This window comes from Oncorhynchus kisutch, linkage group LG16 (assembly GCF_002021735.2).
Source record: "Oncorhynchus kisutch isolate 150728-3 linkage group LG16, Okis_V2, whole genome shotgun sequence".
NCBI lineage: Eukaryota > Metazoa > Chordata > Actinopteri > Salmoniformes > Salmonidae > Oncorhynchus > Oncorhynchus kisutch.
Window position 1 is genome coordinate 45,777,866 of NC_034189.2, and position 24,760 is coordinate 45,802,625.

Here is a 24,760-nt window from a genome sequence, read left to right on the forward strand (position 1 = left end):
TTTCTGACTTGAATTATTTGATTTCTTTAGAGAAACAGTGCATTGGTCTCACATACACAAAAAAACGAACTGCTTGTAGTGAATATCCATTAGGTGGCTTGGTGAGCCAGAGTAGCTTACCAAGCAAGGGCACTATGTTACCACTAGCTTACCATGCAAAGGCACTATGTTTTTACTCTAGCTTAGCGACAATATTTGAACCTCTGGATCCGGTGTTATATACTTTTTTTATACAACGGGTGGTTCTAATCCTGAATGCTGATTGGTTAAAACCGCATTCCAGCCAGTGTCTATTCCACAAAATGATCTTCTCTGCAGATCTGACTCTTCAAGAGGGCCACTATGCTCCAGATCGCCTTCTGTGCTCAGAGGTCCTTGATGACGATCTACCCCATCACATCACTCCTATTAATCATTAATCAACTAAAACAATGGGCATTTATATACTGTGTCCCAGTATTTCTACGCATGTAATGTCTGTGAGTGAATTATGAAACAATTACTATATGCAGATGTGCAAAAAATTGTGATGTAGATTTGTTCTTGCCATTGCTTGATATATTTTGAATAAGAATATGTTGCAGACTATGGTTGCTATGGAAACACATAGAAATGTAACGAACAATGTTGTCAATATCCAAATATCATCTGCAATACTTTTTACAGTACACTCTTAGAAAAAAAGGTGTCATCTAGAACCTAAAGGGGTTATTCGGCTGTCCCCTTTGAAGAACCATTTTTGGTTCCAGGTAGAATCCCTTCCACAGAGATTTCTACATGGAACACAAAGGGTTTACGTGGAACCGAAAAGGGTTCTCTTATGAGGACAGCCGAAGAACCCTTTTGGAACCCTTTTTTTCTAAGATTGTTGATAATAGGTTGTAGTCAGGTGGTCATTACCAGATTATGATTATGTATTAACTATGATGACGTCTTAACTATGACCAGTAAGCTACATAATTCTAGTTTTCAACCAGAATAAGACATAGTAAAAAAAACATAATACTGAGGTCTTTTTAACCAGTTTTTACCCACTGGGGTCGTTCTCCCCTGTTTTCTCTTCTGCACACTTTGTGGGGTTGCCACTAGTTACCACAGCCACAAATCCAAATTGTCTAGAGTTAAAATTCATAAAACAAAATGTACTTTTTGGTCCTATTTTATGGTTAGGTTTAAGCAAAATGTTATAATTGTGGTTAAGTTTAGGTGTAAAATCAGATTTTAAACATATAAATGTTTTAAATAGGCGGGGTTTAGACATCATGTTGACTTTGGGTGTGGTAACTAGTGATGACACACTTATTGGCCCTTTGACTTTCCATACTCGGCATTGAGACGTAAAGTGAAACGTCTGCATGCATTTTACGACATTTCGCCGTGCATGTGATTTGCATATCGGATCATGTAAAATGCCAACTCTCAAGTGCCAATGATTGCAGAAAATAGTTAGCTAGAGTCGTTATCAATCTTTTTTTTTTTTAGGTGCTTGTCTTGTTCCTTTCTAAACCTGATCACACTGCGCCTGGTGTGGAGAGAGGAATAGCAGACCGTAGACAGTGGGATAGGTGTGCAGTTGCAACAACAAGCTTTGGATCGTGTGAAATATTTTTTTTCTTTATATCAAATCAAAACAACAGCTTCAATTGCTACCTGCAGAAGCAAACAAAACTCTTGTTCATAGAATAACATAACAGACTTCGTTGGTTCGCATCCTCTGGTTTTACCCGCACCCTTTCTGTTCAGATACAGTTCAGAGAAAATGGCGGAACTTGAGAAGGAAGGACTGAACCAAACAATGCATGAGAACCGAGATGAAGATGAGCCCCATTATACTGATGACTCTAAAACAAGCAAGATTCAGGACGACGCAAGTTTCGAGGAAAAGCTAATTGAAGAGGTCAGAAGGTACAACAATTTGTACAACACCTCATTGAAAGACTATAAAGACTTCACAATAACCAGCAACAGCTGGAAGGAGATAGCCCAAACTCTGAGAGTAGAAGAACAGGTTTGCAGGACGAAATGGAAGAAATTGAGAGACAGATATGTCAGACTGAGGAGGAAAATTAAGGGGAAGAGTGGGGGTGCAGCATCGGGAATACAAACACAAATACTCACCACACTGTCCTGGCTGTCTGGCTTCATAAAACACAAGGAGACGAAGTCAGACTATCCACAGGTAAAAATACTACTTCTATTGTCAATTAACCTTTTCTAACCTAGATCACTACCCAGTGGGCCAAACCTGGATGAAAAGACTATGACGTCTTATTCTGGTCGCAAACGGAACGTTTTTTTTGTTACATCTTTTTGCTGACCATAGTATGACGTATTTTACTGACCACCATAGGACCAGTTGGTCATGAATCTGACCACTATATTATGTGCTATGTTATGTACTGGTCATAGTTAAAACCATCAACCTGGTAATGACCACTTGACTACAGTTTATTACCTACTGTAAAAAGTATTTCTGAGGATAAAATTGGATTATGTTTTTTGTTCATTACATTTCTATTTGTTTCCATAGGCACCAATTAAATTTAAATTCTGCAACATATTCTTGCATTTTAAATTAGATCAAGAAATGGTGAAAACAAATGATTTTTTTGCAAATCTGCATACAGTAGTTGTATCATAATTCACCCACAGACATGAGTAGAACGACTGGGACACAGTATATAAAGGCCCTTTGTTTTATCTTCTTAATGATTAATAAGAGCTGTGTGATGGGGTAGATCCTCATCAAGGACCTCTGAGCACAGAAGGCGATCTGGAGCATAGTGGTCCTCTTGAAGAGTCGTGTGATGGGTCAGATCTGCAGTGAAGAGAATCAGCGCATTACAGCTTTATCCATTTGAGATTTAAAAATAACCAGAAAGGGACCTTTCTGAATAAACTTTGTAAACTCAGCTGGCTAAAACTATTTCCATGGTACTAGTTAAAGATGTTTGTGGCTGTTATAGCTTAGTTAGGAAGAAAATAGCAACTTTGCGTCCTACTCCACCACGGAGGTCAGGGGCACATTTTAGGACTTTCCAGAGGGCCGGCAACACATCAACCTTGTGAGTTTTCTGGCTTTTCATGACGCTGTAAGCATAAAACGAGATGAAAATAAATGAACGATTGGCATAATGTGGGCATGCAGGACAGAACAGTAACACAGTAAAATATCTTTAACAGGCAGAATCTGCTAAACCTGTCTTGTTGTCTATGTAAATGTCTCAACTGCTCACATTTTCTTACCAACTACAATGGAACACACACAAGTGGTAGCAAAGGCTTGTATTCTCTGTCCATTCATATTGAAGTGGGATGTTTGTTCATTGGTCATCAGTCTGAAACATTTTAAAAGAGGATATCAAAATTAGACAGTAGTTGGATAATAAATGTTTACCTCATCTCTAAAGGATGAAATTGTGCTTAATCCTCCTTATACATGTTGTAATATTCAAACAACTTCATATAAACACACCGCTCCATAATCCTGAGGACATTGTCCCGGACGGAGGTTCCCCCCAATTGTGGACAGCTTGGCAGTCTTAAAAAAAAAAGGAAGGGTAAATGCAAAACTTTAAGTATGTGTAAAGAGACAATAAAATCACTGAAAGTTATTTAAAGTTTATTCTCACACAGTGTCAATACACACACACAAATCCGCATACATTCATTCTCACTGAGGGATCCACAAACAAAACACTACTGAAAGCATTTAATCCCAAAACAAACTGATATTCAGAAACAAAAACACAAACATAACACCCGCTATGCAGCACATTTTCTAACATACGGTTTCCAAATTCTGTCATATGTCTGGTTTATGTTTTGATTTTATAATATATAGCCTAGTCTAATGGGATGTAGCTAAATAGTTCAGTCCTCCAGTTTGTTACTGAGGGTGGATATGAGGCTTTCCAATTGATGGCTCTAAATTTTCAGACCTAGATTACAAAACTTTCTGATATTGATCACCAATATTAAAATTTACAATCAGACTTAATGGAGATGTGAGACCTGATGCAGAGAAAAAACGTTAATGATCATCAGCATAGCTAGTACAAGAGGTGGGACCAAGTCACTATTATTCAAGTCACAAGTAAGTGACAAGGTCCGAGTCCCAACTTGAACAGGTTTTTTCAAGTCAAGTAAAAAAGTCTGAAGTTTACGTACACCTTAGCCAAATACTCCGTTTTTCACAATTCCTGACATTTAATCGTCAAAAAAATGAATTGTCTTAGGTCAGTTAGGATCACCACTTTATTTTAAGAATGTGAAATGTCAGAGTAATAGTAGAGTGATTTATTTAAACTTTTATTTCTTTCATCACATTCCCAGTGGGTCAGAAGTTTATATACACTTAATTAGTATTTGAGATTCTGAAAGTTTGCAAATCTGCCGCGGTCATCCCCCTCTTCAAAGGGGGTGACACTCTAGACCCAAACTGCTACAGACCTATATCTAACAGATTACTGACCATTTTTAATCCCACCGTACCTTCTCCGCTATGCAATCTGGTTTCAGAGCTGGTCATGGGTGCACCTCAGCCACGCTCAAGGTCCTAAACGACATCATAACTGCCATTGATAAGAGACATTACTGTGCAGCCGTATTCATCGACCTGGCCAAGGCTTTCGACTCTGTCAATCAGAACATTCTTATTGGCAGACTCGATAGCCTTGGTTTCTCAAATGATTGCCTCGCCTGGTTCACCAACTACTTCTCAGAGAGTTCAGTGTGTCAAATCGGAGGGCCTGTTGTCCGGGCCTCTGGCAGTCTCTATGGGGGTGCCACAGGGTTAAATTCTTGGGGCGACTCTCTTCTCTGTATACATCAATGATGTCGCTCTGGCTAATGGTGAGTCACTGATCCACCTCTACGCAGACGACACCATTCTGTATACTTCTGGCCCTTCTTTGGACACTGTGTTAACAACCCTCCAGACGAGCTTCAATGCCATACAGCTCTCCTTGCGTGGGCTCCAACTGCTCTTAAATACAAGTCAAACTAGATGCATGCTTTTCAACCGATCACTGCCTGCACCTGCCTGCACCTTCGCAACAAAGCATCCTTCACTCATGCAGCCAAACATACCCTCGTAAAACTGACCATCCTACCGATCCTCGACTTCGGCAATGTCATCTACAAAATAGCCAATGCCCTACTCAATACATTGGATGCAGTCTCACAGTGCCATCTGTTTTGTCACCAAATCCCCATATACTACCCACCACTGCGACCTGTAGGCTCTCGTTGGCTGGCCCTCGCTTCATACTCGTCGCCAAACCCACTGGCTCCAGGTCATCTCCAAGACCCTGCTAGGTAAAGTCCCCCCTTATCTCAGCTCGCTGGTCACCATAGCAGCACCCACCTGTAGCACGCGCTCCAGCAGGTATATCTCTCTGGTCACCCCCAAAACCAATTCCTCCTTTGGCCGCCTCTCCTCCCAGTTCTCTGCTGCCAATGACTGGAACGAACTACAAAAATCTCAAACTGGAAACACTTATCCCCCTCACTAGCTTTAAGCACCAGCTGTCAGAGCAGCTCACAGATGACTGCACCTGTACATAGCCCATCTAGAATTTAGCCCAAACAACTACCTCTTTCCCTACTGTATTTAATTTATTTATTTATTTTGCTCCTTTGCACCCTATTATTTCTACTTTGCACATTCTTCCACTGCAAATCTACCATTCCAGTGATTTACTTGCTATATTGTATTTACTTCGCCACCATGGCCTTTTTTTGCCTTTACCTCCCTTATCTCACCTCATTTGCTCACATTGTATATAGACTTATTTTTCTACTGTATTATTGACTGTATGTTTGTTTTACTCCATGTGCAACTCTGTGTTGTTGTGTGTGTCGAACTGCTTTGCTTTATCTTGGCCAGGTCGCAATTGTAAATGAGAACTTGTTCTCAACTTGCCTACCTCTTTAAATAAAGGTGAAATAAAATAAATAAATACATTTGGTAGCATTGCCTTTCAATTGTTTAACTTGGGTCAAATGTTTTGGGTAGCCTTCCACAAGCTTCCCACAATAAGTTGGGTGAATTTTGTCCCATTCCTTCTGACAGAGCTGGTGTAACTGAGTCAGGCTTGTAGGCTTCGCACATGCTTTTTCAGTTGTGCCCACAAATATTCTATAGGATTGAGGTCAGAGCTTTGTGATGGCCACTCCAATACCTTGACTTTGTTGTCCTTAAGCCATTTTGCCACAACTCTGGAAGTATGCTTGGAGTCATTGTCCATTTGGAAGACCCATTTGCGACCAAGCTTTAACTTCCTGACTGATGTCTTGAGATGTTGCTTCAATATATCCACATAATTTTCCTGCTTCATGATGCCATCTATTTTGTGAAGTGCACCAGTCCCTCCTGCATTAATGCACCTCAACAACATGATGCTGCCACCCCAGTGCTTCACGGTTGGGATGGTGTTCTTTGGGCTTGTAAGCTTCCCCCTTTCTCCTCCAAACATAACAATGGTCATTATGGCCAAACAGTTCTATTTTTGTTTCATCAGACCAGAGGACATTTCTACAAAAAGTATGATATTTGTCCCCATGTGCAGTTGCAAACCGTAGTCTGGCTTTTTTTATGGAGGTTTTGGAGCAGTGGCTTCTTGCTGAGCAGCCTTTGAGGTTATGTTGATATAGGACTCGTTTTTACTGTGGAAATAGATACTGGAGGAAACAGGTACAAAAGTATCTTCACAAGGTCCTTTGCTGCTGTTCTGGGATTGATTTGCACATTTCGCACCAAAGTCTGTTCATCTCTAGGAGACAGAACGCGTCTCCTTCCTGAGCGGTATGACGGCTGCGTGGTCACATGGTGTTTATACTTGCGTACTATTGTTTGTACAGATGAACGAGGTACCTTCAGGCGTTTGGAAATGGCTCCCAAGGATGTACCAGACTTGTGGAAGTCTACAATTTTTTTTCTGAGGTCTTGGTTGATTTCTTTAAATTTTCCCATGATGTTAAGCAAAGAGGCACTGAGTTTGAAGGTAGGCCTTGAAATACATCCACAGGTACACCTCCAATTGACTCAAATAGCCCATCAGAAACTTCTAAAGCCATGACATTATTTTCTGGAATTGTCCATGCTGTTTAAAGGCACAGTTAACTTAGTGTATGTAAACTTCTGAGCCACTGGAATTGTGATACAGTGAAATAATCTGTCTGTAAACAATTGTTGGAAAAATGACTTGTGTCATGCACTAAGTAGATGTCCTAACCGACTTGCCAAAACTATAGTTTGTTAACAAAACATTTGTGGAGTGGTTGAAAAATGAAATTGAATGTCTCCAACCTAAGTGTATGTAAACTTCTGACTTCAACTGTATGCAATGACTTGTTCAACGACAAATCTTTGTTTATTTATTGACCTGACAGCCCTTTTCATTATTTTGTCTACAACACATTTTGATGATGTAATTGTCAAAAATAAAATAATATGGACCATGTACCAGTCTTAAGGGGCATGAGATCAGCATGGCAGGTTGATGGGCTCAGTGTACATTTATTTACAGGTTAAAGCACCATATTATACCAAATATATAAGTAGATTTATCAAATGTACACGGGCAATAGCCCAAAAGAAATAGGAGCGGTTAAGCTTGATACAGAGGCTATCTGAACAGACACTGGTAGAGGGCAAGACTGCACAGCCTCCCCTTGAGAAACCAAATAGAAAGATTCTAACAGCAGCTCAGAGGTACATACATTCATGCATTTGAAAAGTATTCAGACCACATGTCTTTTTCCAAATTTTCTTACGTTACAGCCTTATTCTAAAATGGATTAAATCGTTTTTTCCCCCTCAATCTACACACTACGCCATAATGATAAAACATAAACAGATTTTTAGTTTTAATTATTTTAATTAACTGCTATCACATTTACGTATGTTTTCAGGCCCTTTACTCAGTACTTCGTTGTTTGGGAGCGATTACAGCCTTGAGTCTTCTTGGGTATGACTCTACAAGCTTGGCACACTTGCAATTAGGGAGTGTCTCCCATTCTTCTTTGCAGATCTTCTCAAGCTCTGTCCGGTTGGATGGGGAGCGTTGCTGCACAGCTATTTTCAGGTCTTTCCAGAGATGTTCGATCGGGCTGGGCCACACAAGGACATTCAGAGACTTGTTCCCGAAGCCACCCCTGTGTTGTCTTGGCTGTCTGCTTAGGGTTGTTGTCCTGTTGGAAGGTGAACCTTCGCCCCAGTCTATCATCAAGGATCTCTCTGTACTTTGCTCCGTTCATCTTTCCCTCAATCCTGACCAGTCTCCCAGTCTCTGCCGGTGAAAGACATCCCCACAGCATGATGCTGCCACCACCATGCTTCACCGTAGGAATGGTGCCAGGTTTCCTCCAGATGTGACGCTTGGCATTCAGGCAAAAGAGTTCAATCTTGGTTTCATCAGACCAGAATCTTGTTTTTCATGGTCTGAGAGTCCTTTAGAGTCCATGTGCCTTTACCTAGGAGTGGCTTCTGTCTGGCCACTCTACCATAAAGGTCTGATTTGGTGGAGTGCTGCAGAGTTGGTTGTCCTTCTGGAAGGTTCTCTCATCTCCACAGAGGAACTCTGGAGCTCTGTCAGGGTGACCATCGGGTTCTTGGTGACCTCCCTGACCAAGGCCCTTCTCCCCCACGATTGCCCAGCCAGCTCTTGGAAGACTCTTGGTGATTCCACACTTCTTCCATTTAAGAATGATGGAGGCCACTGTGTTCTTGGGGACCTTCAATCCTGCATAATTTTTTTGGTACCCTTCTCCAGATCTGTGCCTCAACAAAATCCTGTCTCGGAGCTCAACGTACTATTCCTTCAACCTCATGGCTTGGTTTTTGTTCTGACATGCACTGTCAACTGTGGGACCTTATATAGACCGGTGGGTGCCTTTCCAAATCATGTCCAATCAATTGAATTTACCACAGGTGGACTCCAATCAAGTTGTAGAAAGATCTAAAGAATGATCAATGGAACAGGATGCACCTGAGCTCAATTTCGAGTCTCATAGCAAAGGGTCTGAATACTGTTTTTTTTAAATAAATTTGCAAACATTTCTAAAAATCTGTTTTTCGCTTTGTCATTATGGGCTATTGTGTGTAGATTGAATAAGGCTGTAATGTAACAGAATGTGGAAAAAATCAAGGTCTGAATACTTTCTGAATGCACTGTATATGCACTTCCCAGCAAACATGACCCCATTCGGTGGGCAAGGTGGCCAACGGCTAGCCCACACCAAGCCCACCCGACACAGGCTAGCTCACAACAAGCCCAACTCCGGTTATCCCGCACCAAGCAGAACGCGGGCCGGCCCGCACCAAGTCCAACATGGGCTAAAGGCATCCACATGCTTCCCAGGTGATACAGTTCGGTAGAGTTTGTGCATATATTATTTTGTGACGTTTTGGACTTCGGTGAGGTTTCATTCGGCTGTTTGGGCACACAAATGTTTTTCTAGCGGCAAGCTGAAGCTCTGAGCCGACGTCTACACCCTTTCGTCTGCGATTGGTCAACAGTGGGGATTCTTCAATAAAGTCTTTGTTGTCATTCAACGAGAGACTACTCGTTTTCATGCTCATTTTTTTATTGAAAAATACTGCACTAAACATCTTAGATTAAAATTGCATGACTAAGATCTCTGACTATTTTTGGGTGTCTGAAAATGGACAAACGGTACTATTGTCGCTTTTTTTCCTTGTTTTTCAAGCATTTTTTTTTTTTAAGGGAGTATGCAAGCACACTGGTTCGGCTAGCCGAGTTTGGCTAGGTGCCAGCCGAACTGAAGCATGCTGACGTCTTAGCCCACACCAAGCCCAGCTAGAGGCGGGGGCTCATTATAATATTTGGGGATAGGGTTTGCGCACAGTTATTTTTGGGCAACTGTTACTGAGGGTTGTTCCAGTTTAAGTATTATGTTGTGTGATAGCCTAAAATTTGGTATCTTGTACACTGCAAATGATAGTCTTTAAAAAGACTTAAATAAGTGCATGTGACACATCTGAAACCTAACAGTCCTTTGGCCGTTCTATCTTGTCTGAAGATAGTAACAACTTGGTTGTCTTTCTGATGCAATGTATCATGTTCCCTAAATACCTATAAGGCTTTATGCATTTAATTAAACTGTAATAAATACATTCTAATTAAAGAGCAAGGTGCACCTCCCGGTTGGTGCAGCGTTCTAAGGCACTGCATCACAGAGTTGTGGTGTCACTACAGCCGGGTTAGATCCCAGGCGGTGTCACAACCGGCTGTGACCGGGAGTCCCATAGGGTGGCGCACAATGTAGAAAATAGTAAAAATAAAGAAAAACCCTTGAATGAGTAGGTGTTTCCAAACTTTGTGTGTGTGGGGCTCTGCCAAAACGGGTGGGTCTCTGCCAAAACTTAAGAATGGGAAGCATGGAAATGGCGCACATAACATATCTACCTCTTTTTTAGACTTGCTTTAAATGAGAATTACAGATCTATAACTCACATTTCTATGTGAATTTGGTTGGGTTGACCAAAAAGTGACACACAGCAGCTTTAACAAAAAATACAAAATGCAAGCTTCATAAGTAAATAATCAATTTCAAGCAATTTTTGCCTAACATGCTAGTAGGCCTAACTGTTGCTTGATGTCACATTGCTGGTGAGCTTGCAAAGTAAACAGTTAATATTCTTGATCACCGAACCATTTTTGGAGCTGCATATTTATTTATGGCAATCCTCTCTCCCTACAAATTGATGTTTGACTGCCCCCGATCCAATAGCTGTACAGCAATCTGTTCACTAGCTCACCTGACCCGTGCTAACCTGTGCTAAGTTTGCTGGTCCAATCAGAGGACCAAGTGTGCGTTTCAATAGCCAATCTGTTGCACATTTTGTTGCTAGGGGAATCCATGGAGACTGCCACAAAATTAGTGACAAAATGTTACAAAACCTGGCCAGATAATTTCAAGTCATCAGTCTCAAGCCAAGGTCCCAGGTCTTGAGCCTCCAAGTCAAGTCTAGTTATTTTGTCCAAGTCACAACTCTGACTAGTACAAACCTAGCTCTTACCAAGCTGGTTAGTAGGAATCATTACACATTGAAGATCAGAGTATCAAAGAGAAAAAAACATTTGAAACTTACTGTCAATGACTATGGATTTAAGGAGGGGTGGTTCTGTTCTCTCCTTTCGCTGGAATGTAGCTGAAAAGGTCACCGTTAACTGAGTGGGTGGCCAAGCACTGGAAAACATCTCCACTTCGCTGACCCTCAACACTGGGGCCCCACAAGGGTGCGTGCTCAGCCCCCTCCTATACTCCTTGTTCACCCATGACTGCGTGGCCATGCACGCCTCCAACTCAATCGTCAAGTTTACAGATGACACAACAGTAGTGGGCTTGATTACCAACAATGACAAGACAGCCTACATGTTGAACCCTGAAAAACAGCTTCTATCTCAAGGCCATCAGACTGCTAAACAGCAATCTCTAACTCAGAGAAGCTGCTGCCTACATTGAGACCCAATCACTGGCCACTAGTCACTTTATACAATGCACTCTAAATAATGCCACTTTAATAATGTTTACATATCTTACATTACTCATCACGTGTGTGTGTATATACACAGCTCAAAAAAATAAAGGGAACACTTAAACAACACAATGTAACTCCAAGTCAATCACACTTCTGTGAAATCAAACTGTCCACTTAGGAAGCAACACTGATTGACAATAAATTCCACATGCTGTTGTGCAAATGGAATAGACAACAGGTAGAAATTATAGGCAATTAGCAAGACACCCCCAATAAAGGAGTGGTTCTGCAGGTGATAACCACAGACCACTTCTCAGTTCCTATGCTTCCTGGCTGATGTTTTGGTCACTTGAATGCTGGCGGTGCTTTCACTCTAGTGGTAGCATGAGACAGAGTCTACAACCCACACAAGTGGCTCAGGTAGTGCAGCTCATCCAGGATGGCACATCAATGCGAGCTGTGGCAAGAAGGTTTGCTGTGTCTGTCAGCATAGTGTCCAGAGCATGGAGGCGCTACCAGGAGACAGGCCAGTACATCAGGAGACGTGGAGGAGGCCGTAGGCTTTGTGCAAGGAGGAGCACTGCCAGAGCCCTGCAAAATGACCTCCAGCAGGCCACAAATGTGCATGTGTCTGCTCAAACGGTCAGAAACAGACTCATTGAGGGTGGTATGAGGGCCCGACGTCCACAGGTGAGAACAGAGAACACCAAGATTGGCAAATTCGCCACTGGCACCCTGTGCTCTTCACAGATGAAAGCAGGTTCGCACTGAGCACATGTGACAGACGTGTGACAGTCAGGAGACGCCGTGGAGAACGTTCTGCTGCCTGCAACATCCTCCAGCATGACCGGTTTGGCGGTGGGTCAGTCATGGTGTGGGGTGGCATTTCCTCCATGTGCTCGCCAGAGGTAGCCTGACTGCCATTAGGTACCGAGATGAGATCTTCAGACCCCTTGTGAGACCATATGCTGGTGCGGTTGGCCCTGGGTTCCTCCTAATGCAAGACGATGCTAGACCTCATGTGGCTGGAGTGTGTCAGCAGTTCCTGCAAGAGGAAGGCGTTGATGCTATGGACTGGCCCACCCGTTCCCCAGACCTGAATCCAATTGAGCACATCTGGGACATCATGTCTCGCTCCATCCACCAACGCCACGTTGCACCACAGACTGTCCAGGAGTTGGCGGATACTTTAGTCCAGGTCTGGGAGGAGATCCCTCAGGAGACCATCCGCCACCTCATCAGGAGCATGCCCAGGCATTGTAGGGAGGTCATACAGGCACGTGGAGGCCACACACACTACTGAGCCTCATTTTGACTTGTTTTAAGGACATTACATCAAAGTTGGATCAGCCTGTAGTGTGGTTTTCCACTTTAATTTTGAGTGTGACTCCAAATCCAGACCTCCATGGGTTGATAAATTTGATTTCCATTGATCATTTATGTGTGATTTTGTTGTCAGCACATTCAACTAGGCAAAGAAAAAAGTATTTAAGAATATTTAATTCATTCAGATCTAGGATGTGTTATTTTAGTGTTCCCTTTATTTTTTTGAGCAGTGTACAATGTGAGCAAATGAGGTGAGATAAGGGAGTTAAAGGCAAAAAAAGGCCATGGTGGCGAGGTAAATACAATATAGCAGGTAAAATATTGGAATGGTAGATTTGCAGTGGAAGAATGTGCAAATTAGAAATAGAAAAAATGGGGTGCAAAGGAGCAAAATAAATAAATACAGTAGGGCAAGAGGTAGTTGTTTGGGCTAAATTATAGATGGGCTATGTACAGGTGCAGTAATCTGTGCGCTGCTCTGACAGCTGGTGCTTAAAGCTAGTGAGGGGGATAAGTGTTTCCAGTTTCAGAGATTTTTGCAGTTCGTTCCAGTCATTGGCAGCAGAGAACTGGGAGGAGAGGCGGCCGAAGGAGGAATTGGCTTTGGGGGTGACCAGAGAGAGTTACCTGCTGGAGCGCGTGCTACAGATGGGTGCTGCTATGGTGACCAGCGAGCTGAGATAAGGGGGGACTTTACCTAGCAGGGGCTTGTAGATGACCTGGAGCCAGTGTGTTTGGCAACAAGTATGAAGCGAGGGCCAGCCAACGAGAGCGTACAGGTCGCAGTGGTGGGTAGTTACTGGGGCTTTGGTGACAACATGGATGGCACTGTGACAGACTGCATCCAATTCATTGAGTAGGGCATTGGAGGTTATTTTGTAAATTACATCGCCGAGGATCGGTATGATAGTCAGTTTTACAAGGGTATGTTTGGCAGCATGAGTGAAGGATGCGTGTTGCGAAATAGGAAGACAATTCTAGATTTAACTTTGAATTGGAGATGTTTGATGTGAGTGTGGAAGGAGAGTTTACAGTCTAACCAGACACCTATGTATTTGTAGTTGTCGACATGATCTAAGTCAGAACCTTCCAGAGTAGTGATGCTGGACAGGTGACAGTGTTGAAAGCCTTGGCCAGGTCAATGAATACGGCTGCACAGTATTGTTTCTTATCGATGGCGGTTAAGATATGGCTGAGGTGCACCCATGACCAGCTCTGAAACCAGATTGCATAGCGGTGGGATTCAAAATGGTCGATAATCTGTTTGTTGACTTGGCTTTCGAAGACCTTAGAAAGGCAGGGTAGGATAGATATAGGTCTGTAGTAGTTTGGGTCAAGAGCGTCCCCCCCTTTGAAGAGGGGTGACCGCAGCTGCTTTCCAATCTTTGGGAATCTCAGACAACACGAAAGAGAGGTTGAACAGGCTAGTAATAGGGGTTGCAACAATTTCGGCAGATAATTTTAGAAAGAAAGGGTCCAGATTGTCTAGCCCGGCTGATTTGTAGGGGTCCAGATTTTGCAGCTCTTTCAGAACATCAGCTGACTTGATTTGGGAGAAGGAGAAATGGGGAAGGCTTGGGCGAGTTGCTGTGGGTGGTGCAGTGCTGTTGACCGAGGTAGGGGTAGCCAGGTGCAAAGCATGGCCAGCTGTAGCTGAAATTCTCAATTATAGTGGACTTATCGGTGGTGACAGAGTTTCCTATCCTCAGTGCAGTGAGCAGCTGGGAGGCGATGCTCTTTTTCTCTATGGACTTTAGTGTCCCAGAACCTTTTTGAGTTTGTGTTGCAGGAAGCAAATTTCTGCTTGAAAAAGCTAGCCTTGGCTTTTCTAACTGCCTGTGTATATTGGTTTCTAACTTCCCTGAAAAGTTGCATATCACGGGGGCTGTTCGATGCTAATGCAGAACGCCACAGGATGTTTTTGTGTTGTTTAAGGGCAGTCAGGTCTGGAGAGAACCAAGGGCTATATCTGTCCCTGGTTCAAAATGTATTGAATGAGGCATGCTTATTTAAGAAGGTGAGGAAGGCATTTCTTTAAATAACCAGGCATCCTCTACTGACGGGCAATGAGGCAGTGATCGCTGAGGTCTTGGTTGAAAACAACAGGTGTATTTAGAGGGCAAGTTGGTTAGGATGATATCTATGAGGGTGCCAGTGTTTACGGCTTTGGGGTGGTACCTGGTAGGTTCATTGATCATTTGTGTGAGATTGAGGGCATAAAGCTTAGATTGAAGGATGGCTGGGGTCTTAAGCATGTCCCAGTTTAGGTCACCTAGCAGCACGAGCTCTAAAGATAGATGGGGGCAATCAGTTCACATATGGTGTCCAGAGCACAGCTGGGGGCTGAGGGCGGTCTAAAGCAGACGGCAACGGTGAGAGACTTGTTTTTAGAGGTGGATTTTTAAAAGTAGAAGTTCAAATTGTTTGGGTACAGACCTGGATAGTAGGACAGAACTTTGCAGGCTATCTCTGCAGTAGATTGCAACACTACCTCCTTTGGCCGTTCTATCTTGTCTGAAAATGTTGTAGTTAGGGATGGAGATATGAGTTTTTGGTGGTCTTCCTAAGCCAGGATTCAGACACGGCTAGGACATCCGGGTTGGCAGAGTGTGCTAAAGCAGTGAATAAAACCAACTTAGGGAGGAGGCTTCTGATGTTAACATACAGGAAACCAAGGCTATTACGGTTGCAGAAGTCATCAAAAGAGAGCCCCTGGGGAATAGTAGTGAAGCTAGGCACTGCAGGGCCTGGATTCACCTCTACATCACCAGAGGAGGAATAGGATAAGGGTACGGCTAAAAGCTCTGAGAATTGGTCGTCTAGGACGCCCGGAAGAGAGAGTAATAGGAGCAGGTTTCTGGGGGCTATAAAATAGCTACAAGGTATAATGTACAGACCAAGGTATTAGTAGGATGTGAATACAGTGGAGGTAAACCTAGGCATTGAGTGATGATGAGAGAGATATTGTCTCTAGAAACATAATTGAAACCAGGTGATGTCATCGCATGTGTGGGTGGTGGAACTGAAAGGTTGGATAAGGTATAATGAGCATGGCTAGAGGCTCTACAGTGAAATAAGCCAATAAACACTAACCAGAACAGCAATTTACAAGGCATATTGACATTAAGGAGAGGCATACTTAGCCGAGTGATCATAAGGGTCCAGTGAGTAGTGAGGTTGTTTGGGGTCACGGCGATTCAGACAGCTAACCGGGCCATGGGTAGCAAGCTGGCAGAAGATGGAGGTCTGTTTTTAGCCACCTTGTGCGTTTCCGTCAGTAGATTAGTGGGGTTCCGTGTGGTAGAGGGGACCAATCCAATTGGCGAAATAGTTATAGTGGCCCAAGAGAATTGTCTGATAGACCTATTTAGATAGCAGCCGATAAGACAGCTAACGATTAGCGGGCTGCAGATGGGCGTTCAGGTTATGTCGCGACGGAGGGGCCAGTTGGATAACTCCCTCGGGCAGATAACGTCGGTAGTCCAGTCGTGATGGCCAGGTGGGGCTCCGCATCGACAGTAAAACGGGTCCGGATAGGTGATTGTAGCCCAGGAGTGACTGATGGAACTATTCAGCTGGCTAGCTCCGGAATAGTTGATGTTTGCTCCGGGACCGACGTCAGCCAATAGTCACTCGGATAGCAGCTAGCTAGCTGCAAGATCCAGGTGTAAATGTCCAGAGCTTGCGGTAGAAATCAGGGGATATGGAGAGAAAATAGGTCCTGTATGCTCTAGTCTGAGTCTCGTTATACCATCTATTGTACATGCCTATGCCGCTTGGCCATCGCTCATCCATATACTTACATGTACATATTCTCATTCACCCCTTTAGATTTGTGTATTAGGTGGTTGTTGGGGAATTGTTAGATTACTTGTTAGATATTACTGCACTGTCGGAACTAGAAGCACAAGCATTTCGCTACACTCGCATTAACAGCTGCTAACCATGTGTATATGGCAAATAAAATTTGATTAGATGTTTAACCTACAATTTCTATCGACTCCACAGATTGCGAGTTGAAGATAAAACCTTTTACTAAGAGTATTAGTAATTGACTGACCCAGTCTCTCCAAATCTCCCAAGAGTACTATTTCTATGGTAAATTTTAGAACAATATTATGCATTTTAGCCATTCCTGAGATGAGAAACAGGCTACCAGAGGGCAGAGCTTCAATGATTGTATGCCCCAAATATTCAACTTTTTGTTGGTGGCAAGAATACTATATAATAATTTTTGCTGGAAAGCACGAAGTCTTGAATCTTGCGTGATTTTATATATCAACTCATACACCCTGTACCATGGAATCGGTACCTCAAATCTCTTCCCAACTATTTTGTCATCTGTATGGCACAGCCGTCAACATCCTGTAATTAACAGGCTGCTCTGTGAACTCTCACGTCAACAAAGCTTTGGTTTTCTATAGTATGTAAAGTTGGCTAGTTAGCTGATAAGCAGCTCATTCTACTCAGCACCTGCTGGACCGCTGCATCAGAGAGTCAGACAACTCTATTCTTTCAAACACACAGTTCATTCTAAACAAGTCTGCTCTGGGCTTGATAGATACTGACCACGAATAGGAGATTGTAATGTAATAAGCAGTAAATATTCAATGTTGTCTGTGCACTTAGCTAGCTACCATCCCATAGCATACATTGCATTTGAAGCGTGACTGGCTCATCTGTGGATGTACGGAGACCATTTCCTATTTTTCTTCCCTTTTTGTTGTCAGTCCTGTTGGTGGAATCCCAAGTGGGGATTCATGCTCTCCGATTGGGTTAAAGTCAAGTTGTTGGCCACTGACAAGTATTGCGATTCTACAAGTAGAAACGATAGGTTTGTCGCTACCGGGATGGCACGCAGCAGGTGCCGCTTTTGTTCTTGCAAGAGAAGGCCGATAGGTTTGTGATAAATATCTATCGGCAGTGAGATCCTCAGTTTGTTTCATGCTTTAGATAACTGGTCAGTAGATCAGTCAGATTTCAACCCAAATAAGAATAATTTTTCATGACGTCAAAAAAGATGCCATGAAAAATACGTCCTGACCAAATTTCTAACAGGAAAAAGACGTCTTTATCATGTCATATGCCCACTGGGTATTCTATGCTATGGTGAGCTCTAGACCTAATGAAAAACAATACATTATAATGTTGATACTGCTAAGTATTACAAATGATTAGAACTAGCTACTACTGTAAAAATGTATAGACCTAAGTTATTTGTTTAGCTATTTATTGAATGCTATCTATTCTAATTTGGACTTTAACCGTATTGAAAAGTAGACTATATCTATTACAAAATTATGTTTTAGAGAACACAGATGATACTAGGCCTACTGGTAATTATGCCATTTTAAATGTATTTCCAGGCAGAGGAGATGGACACCCCAGAAGACCTGCAAGATGACAACCTGATCGAGGGGGAACCCTTCCACAGTTCTAATAATGAGCAGCAAGATGGACATTTGGCAGTTAGGAGGAATGTAATATTAGAACGAACAAAATTCAACCAAAGACAACAAGAAGCTGGAGAGACTGCTGATGATTTTATCTCTGCACTTCATTGTTTGTCAGAACATTGTGGTTATGGAGCTCTGCTCAGTGAGATGATAAGAGACAGACTAGTTGCAGGCTTACTTGACAGGAGACTGTCCAAGCAATTACAAATGGACCCAGAACTCACACTGGATAAAGCTGTCACACGCATTCGTCAAACTGAAATTGTGGAAAAGCAACAGGACCTGCAGGAGAATATCTTCAAAGCTGCCAGCAGCACGGAAAATGAAGACCGTGTGCTTTCATGTAGAAAACATCAATGCCCAGCCAATGTCCAGTGCCAATCAGAGAAGAATCAAAACTCAGAAAGACCACAACAACACCAAACAATGCAGAAGAATGCAGAAGATCCCCTAGATACTGATGACACTGATGGCTTCAGTACTGGAGGAGAAAAGCCTCACTACTGTGCCTACTGCGGTAGGAGCTTTCAAAAAGTGAGGGATCTTATAAGACACCAGCGAACGCATACCGGAGAGAAGCCTCACCACTGCCCTGATTGCGACAGAAGTTTTGCTCGATTAGATAAGCTTAAATTACATCAGCGAACACATACTGGAGAGAAGCCTCACCACTGCCCTGATTGCGACAGAAGTTTTGCTCGATTAGATAAGCTAAAGATCCACCAAGAAATACATATAGGAGTGAAGCCTCACAACTGCCCTGATTGCAACAGAAGATTTGCTCGATTAGATAAGCTTAAGTCACACCAAAAAATACATGCAAAAGACAAACACATATTTCATTCCTCTGACTGTGCGAAAAGCTTTGTCTTATTGGAGAAGCTTGAAAAACACCAGCTGGACAATACCTTCAAAGCTACCAGCAGTGCATCCAATGTAGATCGTGTGCTCACACAGCAGAGAACATTCAGCAAAGTCAGAGAGAGTAAAAGGCAGCAGAGTAAAATACGAGCTAGAGCTCCAGAAAAGAGAACACCAACACATAGCAAAAAAATGCAGGAGAAGGAAGAGGAGCCCCTAGATACTGATGACTCTGATGAGTGGATCGAAGGTTTCAGTCCTGGAGGAGAGAAGCCTCACTACTGCTTCGACTGCGGTAAGAGCTTTAGAAAAGTGAGGGATCTTATAAGACACCAGCGAACACATACAGGAGAGAAGCCTCACCACTGCCCTGTTTGTGACAGAACTTTCGCTAGATTAGACAAACTTAAATTACACCAAGAAATACATACAGGAGTGAAGCCTCACCACTGCCCTGATTGTGAGAGAAGTTTTGCTCGATTAGATAATCTTAAATTACACCAAAAAATACATATAAAAGAGGAACATAATGTTACACTGAACCATCAAACTGAAATGAATGTAGACTGTGTGCACACACAGCAGGGAACAGCCAGCAGAGGCAGGCAGAAGAGTAAAATGCGAGCTAGTGCACCAGGGGAAAAAATGGGCCAGTCACATCCAGGCAAAGACTCCCCTTACGAAAGTTCAGTTCGAAAGAATCGACACTCAGAAAAACTGCGACTACCCCAAACAACGCAGGAGAATGAAGAGGATCCTGAAGATACTTCTGATTACTGGACAGAGAGTTTCAGTACTGTAGAGAAGCCATACATCTGCCCCGACTGCGGTAAGAGCTTCAGACTAGAGAATCGTCTTATAAGACATCAGCGAACACATACAGGAGAGAAGCCTTACGACTGCCCTGACTGTGACAAAAGTTTTGCGCGATTAGATCATGTTAAGTCACACCAAAAAACACATATGAAGGAGGAACGTAATTTCCGCTGCTCTGACTGTGTGAAAAGCTTTGTCCGATTGGAACAGCTTGAAAAACATCAGTTAACACACAAGAAAAGTTACCGCTGTTCAAAGTGTGATGAAAGGTTTTCAGACCTGGTTGACTGGAAAGCACACTTTTTAGTACACAGAGAGATCCTCCACTGTCCTGACTGTAACAAGCAGTTCTTGTACAAGGGACTTTTTGAAAGACACAGGAGAACACATTTGAGAAAAAGAGAGAAATTTCTCTGCACAATATGTGGAAAGGAGATTCACAACTTTAAAATACACATGCGAGTACACACGGGAGAGAAACCATATCACTGCACTGAGTGTGGGAAGAGTTTTGCATATACAAAATCGTACAAATCACATATACTAACACATACCTCTGGTGAAAGAGCAACCTATCCTTGTTTGGAATGTGGAAAGACATTTACTCGCATAGATGGCATGGTGAGACACGTGAGGAGGGTTCATACTGGAGAGAGAAATCATCAGTGCGGAGACTGTGGAAAACGATTCTTTCGAAAAGAGTCACTGAAGAGACACAGTCTTGTTCACACTGGAGAGAAACCATACCAATGCTCTATCTGTGGGCAACGCTTCTCCCAAGATGGCGACAGAAAACGCCACGAGAAGAGGCACTACTCTGGTGTCTCAGAGTTCCTCGATCTATAATGCAGAAGTTGTGTTTGGTATTGCAGGAACCCACCCAATCAATGTGATTTCTAACCAGGTGGCCTGGAATTGCCACCACAGACTAGAAAATACACATAGACAGACTTTTGCTGATACACAAGTCTGAGTATTACTCTTTTCATTGAAGTATTTCTTTTTTTCAAAAGTCTTATTTTAAATGTGTTTTAATATTTTGTTTCAACAGCGGTCATTGTTAAATTATGGGCCTTCCCCATTGGAGATTTTTAGTCAGCTATATTGTATTAAAGATGCACAATGCAGAAATCTCTCCACCATTTTCCTGGTTGCTGAAATTCGAATAGTTTGCCTTAATTTCAATTTATGTGACAAAACAAGCAAGTATAGTGTACAATGGTACCATCTATACCGTTGTGAAATATATTTTCCAGAACAAAAGATATTGTACTTTCAGCCGGTGTACAAAAGTGAAAGACAGAACAGGAAGCATAGAAATGGCGCACATAGAACATATCTACCGCTTCTTAGACTTGCTTTTGATGAGTGACAGATCTATAACACACATTTATATGTGAATTTGGTCGCTCAAAAAGTTATATATTGCAGCTTTAATGTTGATATTTTGTTTATCAGCTACTTTGAAAAGATGCCAATGAAAGGTTCCCAACTACAACCTTCGGATGAATACATTTGTCTGAAATTTGCTCTTAAGCTGCAGAGGTCAAACAAATTCTCCAGCTGGCTGCCACCTATGAGGGATCAGCGACCCGGAGTTAGGACAAGGCAGGGTGGGCATCTACAGATCAGATACACCACTGAACTCTTCAGACAAAGCCCAATACCTTGCCTGGCTAACCATTGACATCGATCCAGCCAACTGACGTTTCTTCTCCACGATGAGTCTGGATTTGCCTTAAAATGTGAACACATTCTGACCTTTCTGATTGGTCCCAGAAATTGATAGGTTGGGCCAACGCCGGCCTGCATGATGACGTTATCAACTTTTATACTTTGCGTGGTTAAGATTTGTTAGACTATCCAATCACTGATGAATTAGTTTGTACAATTCTTCTAATTTTGAAGTCACACAAATAACTTCTAGGTTGGCAACGCCTTCAGAAAGTTCATACCCCTTGACTTATTCCACAATCTGTTGTTACAACCTGAATTCTAAATTGATTTTTTTTCTCATCCATCTACACACATTACCCCATAATGACAATGTGAAAACATGTTTTTTGAAATGTTATCAAATTTACTTAAGTATTCACACTCATTTGCGATGACACTCCAAATTGAGTTCATGTGCATCCGATTTCCTTCGATCATCCTTGAGGTGTCGCTGCAACTTAATTGGAATCCACCTGTGGCCAATTACATTTTTTGGACATGATTTAGAAAGAAACACACCTTTCTTAAGGTCCCACAGTTGACGGTGCTTGTCAGAGCAGAATCTATACCATGAAGTCCAAGGAACTCTGTAGATCTCCGAGAGAGAATTGTGATCAGGCATATCTCTGGGAAAGGGTACTGTATAAAACTATTTCTAGAGTGTTGAAAGTTTAAGAGCACAGTGTTCTCCCTCATTGGGAAATAAAATGTGGAACTACCCAGACTGCCGAGAGCTGGCCATCCGACCAAACTGAGCAACCGGGCAAAAAGGACCTTGGTCAGGGAGGTGACCAAGAACCCAATGACCACTCTGACAGAACTACACAGTTCCTTGACTGAGATGGAAAAACCTGTCAGAAAGACAACGGTCTCTACAGACTTTACCAACCTGGGATTTACGGGAGTGGCCAGACAGAAGCAACTCCTGAGAAAAAGGCACATAACAGCACCCCTGGAGTTTGCAAAAAAGCACGTGATCGACTGAGAGAATAAGTCAAAAGATGCTCTGGTCTGATGAGACCATTTTTACTCTTTGACCTCAAATGCAAAGCGCTATGTCTGGAGAAAACCAGGCACAACTCATCACCCATCTCTACCATGAAGCATGAATGGCAGCATCATGCTATTCAGCGGCAGGGATTGGGTGTCTTGAAAGGATGGGGGAGCAATGAATGGAGCCGAATACAGGCAAATCCTTGATGAGAAGCTGTGCAAATTACCTTAGACTGGGGGCGAAGATTTATGTTCCAACAGGACAATGACCCCAAGCATACAGCCAAAGCAATGCTGGAATGGCTTCAGAACAAGACTGAAAGTCCTTGAGTGGCCCAGACTTGAATCCCATTGAAAATCTGTGGAAAGACTCTAAGATTGCTGTTCAATGCCACTCCCCATCTAACTTGAGGTTGAGAAAATCACCAAATCCAGATGTGCCACGCTAATACATACATACCCAATACGACTCAAAGATGAATCGCCGCCGAAGGTGCTTCTACAAAGTATTAACTCGGGGGTGTGAATTATGTAAATTAGATATTTAATTTAATAAATTTTCTAAAAACATGTTATCACTTTTGTCATTATGGTGTATTTTGTGTAGATGGTGTGAAAAATAAATAAATTGGAATTCAGGCTGAAACACAATGTGGTCAAGTGGTATCAATACTTTCTGAAGCCAATGTATGTAGCGATGAATAGAGCAGTGGAATTAGGTTCAGGGTGTCGCCAGGCAACCCAATACCATCATTAGTTAGGCTTTTAAATGTCACTAGATGGGGGACATGTTCACATTAAAAAAATGTTTTGTGTGTTTCTGCTTTTAATCATGTTCATGTTCTTATTTGTATATTGTTGCTCCCCCTGTGTTATACAATCTGCCTTGCAAACTATAATTTTTAATAAAAGATAAGTGGGCATAGTTCAAATGTTGGGGAGACTCTTTGGCTGTGTTTACACAGGCAGCCCATTTCTGGGGTGCATTCAGTTATTTCAACGGTTTGTGCTGAATGACATGTTTTCCCAAAACGGTGCACACCGTTCAACAGCAATTCAGTACAGTACTGTTGGAGTTTAACCTCTGGGATCGGTGCCCCCCGAGCGGGACAGTTAAGCTAACGTGATTAGCATGAGGTTGTAAGTAACAAACAAAAAAAATCACAGGACATAGACATCTGGTATGGGCAGAAAGCTTAAATTCTTGTTAATCTAACTGCACTGTCCAATTTACAGTAGAAGAATATCATGCTATTGTTTGAGAGCGCACAATTATGAACTTCAAAATGTATTAATAAACCAATTAGGCACATTTGGGCAGTCTTGATACAACATTTTGAACAGTAATGCATTGGATCAGTCTAAAACTTTGCACATACTCTGCCATCTAGTGGCCAAAATCGTCAATGTGCCTGGGCTGGAATAGTACATTATGGCCTTTCTCTTGCATTTCAAAGCTGATGGTACAAAACTGTTTCCTTTCCCTGATGGTACAAAACTGTTTCCTTTCCCTGATGGTACAAAACTGTTTCCTTTCAAATGGTATCAAGAAAATGCATATCCTTGCTTCAGGTCCTGAACTACAGGCAGTTAGATTTGGGTATGTCATTTTAGACAAATTGAAAAAATGGTCAGATCCTTAAGAGGTTTTAATTAAACCACAGATTATCAGTTATATTGACAAGATACTCAAGTGACCGCTCTGTAACAATGAAAATAAATGTCTTCAAAAGTAGAAGGCTCCTGAGTCGCACAGCAGTCTAAGGCATTGCATCTCAGTGCCAGAGGCATCACTACAGACACCCTGGTTCGAATCCAGGCTGTATCACAACTGGCTGTGATTGGGAGTCCCATAGGGTGGCGCACAACAGGCCCAGCGTCATCTGGGTTTAGCCTTTGTAGGCCGTCATTGTAAATAAGAATTTGTTCTTAACTGACTTGCCTAGTTATATAAAATAGAAGGCATTCAGGAGGAGGCAAAATCAGGTGAGCCATTCTAGCCAATGAGAGGACAGATAAGCATGTGAACAGGCACAACCGATGTGTTTTTTCTAAAAGTTCCTGGGATGTCACATGTCCTACT

General features: G+C 42.5%; 1 protein-coding gene across 1 annotated transcript; it reads left to right on the plus strand.

Moving 5' to 3' along the window:
• Positions 1 to 1,345: 1,345 nt before the first annotated feature.
• LOC109906740 (zinc finger protein 585A-like) lies at positions 1,346 to 23,612 on the plus strand. Its single transcript, XM_020504608.2, has 2 exons — positions 1,346 to 2,179; positions 18,202 to 23,612. The coding sequence occupies exons 1-2, from the start codon at positions 1,760 to 1,762 to the stop codon at positions 20,812 to 20,814; spliced, it is 3,033 nt and encodes a 1,010-aa protein (XP_020360197.1). The 5' UTR covers positions 1,346 to 1,759; the 3' UTR covers positions 20,815 to 23,612.
• The last annotated feature ends 1,148 nt before the right edge of the window (positions 23,613 to 24,760 follow it).